The sequence below is a fragment of the Microtus ochrogaster genome, linkage group LG2 (assembly GCF_000317375.1).
Source record: "Microtus ochrogaster isolate Prairie Vole_2 linkage group LG2, MicOch1.0, whole genome shotgun sequence".
Lineage (NCBI taxonomy): Eukaryota > Metazoa > Chordata > Mammalia > Rodentia > Cricetidae > Microtus > Microtus ochrogaster.
In genome coordinates, this window is record NC_022028.1 from 52,040,424 (window position 1) to 52,046,332 (window position 5,909).

Below are 5,909 nucleotides of genomic sequence, written 5' to 3' on the forward strand. Positions count from 1 at the left end.
GAGACAGGGTTTCTCTGTGGTTTTGGAGCCTGTCCTGGAACTAGCTCTGTAGACCAGGCTGGTCTCGAACTCACAGAGATTCACCTGCCTCTGCCTCCCGAGTGCTGGGATTAAAGGCGTGCGCCACCGTCGCCCGGCACTCTGAGGGTATCTGTGGATCAGCAGGACTGACGGTGCCTTCCCCGCCACCCACTCTGAGCTCTAAAGAGGAAACCTTCGCTCTGTATGTTTCTGGTGACACGGCTCAAGGATTTGATCCCTTCCTGGTTGCAGACCCCGGCAAGAGCCTGGCCAGCCCCACAGCTCTGTGTTACTCCAGTGCCACTGTCACTTGTAGACACCAGAGGCCAGAGCCCATTCCACTGGAGTGGCCTGCCCAGCTGAAACCAGCAGCAAGCCATGTCTTATAGAACCCACCCTCCTGACTAAGAAGCTCTGAGGGCAGGACCTGGGATCATCAGGATGGATGCATTGGTCCAACACACCCAGGGAGAGGCTGTGCGGGGACAGCGAAGGGGCCTCAGCAAGCAGGGAAAGCCAGGGCTGAGGGGCACGATGTGCAAGTTGGACACAGTGTCGTGTGGATGAGACAGATGTCAGGGCTGTGCTGGCCACCAGAGAATACTGTCACCACTGCCACCAACAGAGTGTCAATGAAATGACCCAGCAAGTGGAAAGAGTCGGTGAAACCTGATGCACGCACACAGGTGGCCCCAGTCACAGCCACTCCTCCAAACCACTTGGCGTGTACGCTCAGCCACGGAGACACAGACTTAGCAGCAGGTCTCCCGGGTCAAGTGGGCTATGACAGCTGCAGGCATGCCTCATGTTCCGGGTGCAGTCAGGGCTAGAGGGCATGCCTGGTGCACACAGCTCTGAGTTCAGCCCTTCACCAAAGCCTGCTCCTGGAGAAGGTGTGTGTGTGTGTGGGGGTCAGAGACACTGACGGGTAGCAGTGACAAGGTGACAACGTGTCCTACACACACTCTCCCGTCCCACCAAAGCTCACATCCACTTGGCCTACCATCCCGTCTGTTTCCAGAAGGGCTGGTGAGAGGCATGACCCAGGACGCTGGCATTAATCACTTCACTGCGCTTCTCAGTACCGGTACCCCACCCCAGCCCGCCCAGCCCCTCAGGCCCTCAGCCTCTCCACCTGTGCAGCTGCCGGAAGGAAGAACGTGCCCTGGTCCCCCGTTGAGCTCTGAGGCTCCTTCAGTCGTGGCCACTTCCTCTTTCTCCTCTTCCCGGGCCTCAGGGGCCTCCTCCTGTGGCTGCTCCATGACTGACCCCCACTCGGCGTGGCGCCTGCAGGCCGGGTCATAGCTCTGGCACCATCTGGGTCTGAGCGCAGATGGACCGCCTGGGCAGAGAAGAAAGAAGAGGTCAGGGGAGAGGCAGTGACCACAGGAGGTAACGTAGTAGATGCAGGCACACTACAGGGCCACTGTCACATGGCAATGCTGCTCCAGGGCCCGCCTCAGTCCCTGAAGAGCTTTCGGATGCACTGAACTGGCTTCGCAGCCAAAGATGACCCAACTCCTGACCTTCTGCCTGTCATGTGCTGGAGTACAGGTGTGAGCCACCACCTCCAGAGGTCTCTCTTCTCACACTGCCAAGTCCCCTGCCCTCCTGCCAGTGCTCATCTGGCTCTTGGGCAGGTTGGCAGGATTGAGAGCAGTTACGGTGCCACTCTGTGTGCCACCTTTACTTGCTTCCCTGCTCTAAGAGCCTCCCTAAATTGTCTGGGCAGCAGCAGAACGATCCCAACTATCCAGTGCCCCCTGGAGGCCCCTACACACCACAGCCCCCTGGAGGCCCCTACACATCACAGACCCCTGGAGGCCCCTATACACCACAGCCCCCTGGAGGCCCCTACACACCACAGCCCCCTGGAGGCCCCTACACATCACAGACCCCTGGAGGCCCCTATACACCACAGCCCCCTGGAGGTTCCTACACATCACAGCTCCCACACCCATCCCCACCCAGCACTGTGGCTAAGAATGCAGCTGTCCAGACCCACTGTTCTGAGGAGCGTCCTGTCCTGCCTGAGGCCACTGTGGGAAAGTTTAAACTTCTGTATGTGGGTACTATTTATTTGTTGTTTTGTGAAATAGGTCTCTTTATGTAGCCCTGGCTCTCCTGGAATAGTCCCTTTGTAGACTAGGCTGGCTTGGAACTTAAGAAGATCCGCCTGCCTCTGCCCCCTAAGCATGGGATTAAAGATGTGTGCCCTTCCGAGTGCCCAGCAAAGCACCCCCATGTCCCGTATTCCTCCCTCCTCACACTCCATCCAGTCACTCTGAGGCCTCCCCTGCCTGGACTGCGCAGCAGCCTCTCAGAGGCTGTCCTCTGGGCCACTGCATATGCAGCCTGCAAGTCTAGGTGACAGAGGACTGACATAGTGACAACCACAGGAAGAGTGTAAGCATCTCATCACAGGACACACAGACACACAGACAGACAGACAGACACAGACACAGACACAGACACAGACACACACACACACACACACACACACACGAGGAAAAGAAGTTTCCGTCAGCTGTGAGAACAATTGAGAAGAAGGCACTAACATAGAAGCTGGCTCCACATCTGCAGGGAGACAATGCACCAGAGATAACAGTTAAAGCAGGGTATGTGAACTAGGGCGGGGATGCAGCTCGGCGGGAGAGAGAGTGCTTGCGGAGTGCACACAAGCCTCTGGGTGTGATCCTCAGCATCCTTTAACCAGCTCTGCAGGTGCACATCCGTAATCCCAGCCCTCAGGAGGAGAAGGCAGAAGGGTCAGAAGTTCAGGGCTATCCCCAGCTACCCAGAGAGTTTGAGGCCAGCCTGGGCTACAGGAAACCCTACCAAAACAACAGAACCCTCATAAAGTACAAGAAATGACGCCATCTCACAGTGAATAAGATGTAGGCCTGACAATAAACCCATAAAAGCTTTATGGGTGACAAGATTACAGGTAAAAGATTAACAAATTTAATCATATAAAAGTATAAAAGTTCTACATAGGAACTCAAGGTAAAACAAACTAAAGGAAAACCCTGGCTTTGTAGGTCAGTTGCCTCTTGAGCACTCAGGAAGCCCTGGTTTGGTCTCCAGCCCTGCAGAGACCAGCTTGTGGTCTGAAGTGGAGGACCGAGGACCAAAAGCTCCAAGGGTACCCTTTTACTAAATAGTGACTTTGAGGCCAACCTAGGCAACATGAGACACTGCCTTAAAACCAAACCTAATGAATTGATCAGACAATAGTGAAAAATACTTTCAACTTTTATCCAAGTGCTAAATTCCCTAAAATAGCTCAGAAATTCCTAAAGACTAGCAATCCAAGCCAGGCATTGTGGCTATGCCTCTAACCACAACACAGGAGGCCAGCCTTGTCTACACAGAGTTCTGAGGGAGCCAGGGCTACATATTAAAGCTGTGCACCACCATGAGGGATGCGGATTCGCGGTGGAGACTGCGCGAGTGTGTGTGAAGGGCTGGGCTTAATTAATCCTGGGTGCTGAGAAGCACAAAAACAGCCCCCAAACAGGAAGGTACCCCGCAGACACCTGGTGATCATGTGATCAGGTGAGCCGGCACCATCTGTGGAGGGTGTCTGGACCCATCTATTACTAATCCCACTGGGCGAGAATAGACCATTACCATAATTTCTTGAGCCAAATTTGAAGCAAGCTTTATTAAATATTTATTGGTGAGGTCCATGTGTACTGTCCATGTCCGTATCAAGCTTAGTCCTCACACATATGAGGACAAGGGCACATACTTTACCCAGGAGCTCCGCTTGAAGACTGTCTATGGCTATAGCCCCATAAGTGGAGTGATGGAGTGTTAGTCCAGCTATCCTCCCGTGGTCTGACTGGGGTGGGGGCATCTTAGGAGGGCTCCGACAGCCACAGACAGGATGGCTATGAACTGGTATGGAAGCACCCACTGGTAAGCAATTTGTGGGTCAGAGCCGGCCAGGATGGGATAAGGAGAAGAGAGAGCCAGTCCAAACAGCCGTCCATCCTGGCCTTTCACTCTGGCCACCATGATGTAAGCTGTGCCTCCCCACCACGAAGAAATGAGCCCTTTGAAACTGTGAGTCAAAATAAGGAATCCCCCCTTTAACGTGTTCTCTTGACTATCTTGGTCAGAAAGACAGACAGACAGCTAATACCACAGCTATCGTTTCTTCAAGTACAATGAGGATAAAATAAAGAGGCAAAACTGACAATAACGTGAAGAAGGAACACACAGTCTCCGACTCTCTAGTTTCCAGAAGTCAGCTAGAGATAATCATAAAATTCAAATGACGACCGGGATACAACCAACAGAGTGACAAACTCCAAACCAGGACCCCACTGCCGGGGAGACTCATGAAGCCCTAGCTTGGGGGGTGGGAGATGGCTCAGCAACCAAAGGCACTCGCTGCCAAGTCTGCTAGCTGGATCCCTGGGGAAGGAGGAGGAGAGAAATGGCTTCTGCAGACTTCTGACTTCCGCTGGTGAGCAGTGATATGTGTGTAACACACAAACACACACACACAAGTGTGATAATTATCTCCAGCTGACTGAGAAAGACAAGGAAGGCATCGTGGGGATAACTAAAAGCGATGAGAAGTCCTGGACAGAACCTGGATAGAAGGAAGACACAGCTTGATGGTGCCGTTTCAGCTTAGATGTCTGTCCATCTGAGGTCTTACGTGCGGGAGCTGGGGGAGGGGTGCGCGAACATGGCACTTCTGCAGAGCTTTTCTCTAGCGGGACACTGACTTCAAATGCTTTGATTGTTTTAAAGCTTTTAAAACAAGTTGGCTGTACGGTGCCTGGAGACGGTTCAGAGGCCGAGAGCTCTGCCGTTCTTAGAGAGGACCCAGGCTTAGCTCTCAGCATTCACGTGGTAGCTCACAGCTGTCTGTAACTCCAGTTCCTAGGGCTCCGGCACCTTCTGGCCTCCATGGGCAATGCACACATGTGCAGACATGCGCGCAGGCAAAATAGCCACATACATAAAACAAAAACTTAAAATATGATTTTCCTGAAAACTGGGGCAAATGGGCAACTGGGCACCCATGGCGCAGCCCTGGCGCCGATTCCCAGAGCTGAGTGTGTTTCTGGCTCTATCTCCACCACTCTACTTGACTGTCCCTGGCACTTCACCCGCTCAACTGCTCTGCAGGGAGAAGCTTGTTTGGTGTAAACAACTCTTAAGACCAATGCTTGATCCCTCCCCCCAAGTCTTTCATTTTGTTGTTGTCGTTGTTTTTTGAGACAGGGTTTCTCTGTGCAATAGTCCTGGCTATCCTAGAACTAGCTCTGTAGACCAAGCTGGCCTCAAACTCACAGAGATCCACCTGCCTCTGCCTCCCAAGTACTGGGATTAAAGGCGTGTGCCACACCATCACCTCAAGTCTTTTTTTTTTTTTTAAATATTTATTATGTATACAATGTTCTGTCTGCGTGTATGCCTGAAGGCCAGAAGAGGGCACCAGACCTCACTATAGATGGTTGTGAGCCACCATGTGGTTGCTGGGAATTGAACTCAGGACCTTTGGAAGACCTCTTCACCGCTGAGCCATCTCTCCAGCCCCTCAAGTCTTAAACTTAGAAAATGACAGGAGCCCGGACATGCTCAGAAGTGCTGACTCCTCCCCGCACATGGTTTGTTATGGAACAGCCAGGTATTGCTATCGCTGTCTTCTGAGTCCCCTCGTTTTTTCTGCTAGGCTGAGCCTTCTCAAGGCCAGCAATGTGTCCAGAAGAACATCCCTGCTCACTGCAGTTATACGGGACATGATCCCAACCACAACACAAGCAGTGACCCTGCAAGAGTCTCTGAATACAAGAAACTTCCACAGCCTTGCACATCCCTGCTTCGTGTCTGGCTCAGAGCAGCTTGGAGAGATATGCTGGGAG

The 5,909-nt window shown here is 52.8% G+C and overlaps 1 protein-coding gene across 1 annotated transcript in view; it reads right to left on the reverse strand.

The window, feature by feature from the left end:
* Positions 1–5,909, reverse strand: part of Ppard (peroxisome proliferator activated receptor delta) — a 70,764-nt gene that overhangs the window by 12,552 nt on the left and 52,303 nt on the right. The window contains exon 3 of the mRNA XM_005360360.3: positions 1,157–1,363. Within this exon, the coding sequence (XP_005360417.1) occupies positions 1,157–1,283 (127 nt within the window). The 5' untranslated portion in view covers positions 1,284–1,363. The remainder of the gene's footprint in view (positions 1–1,156; positions 1,364–5,909) is intronic.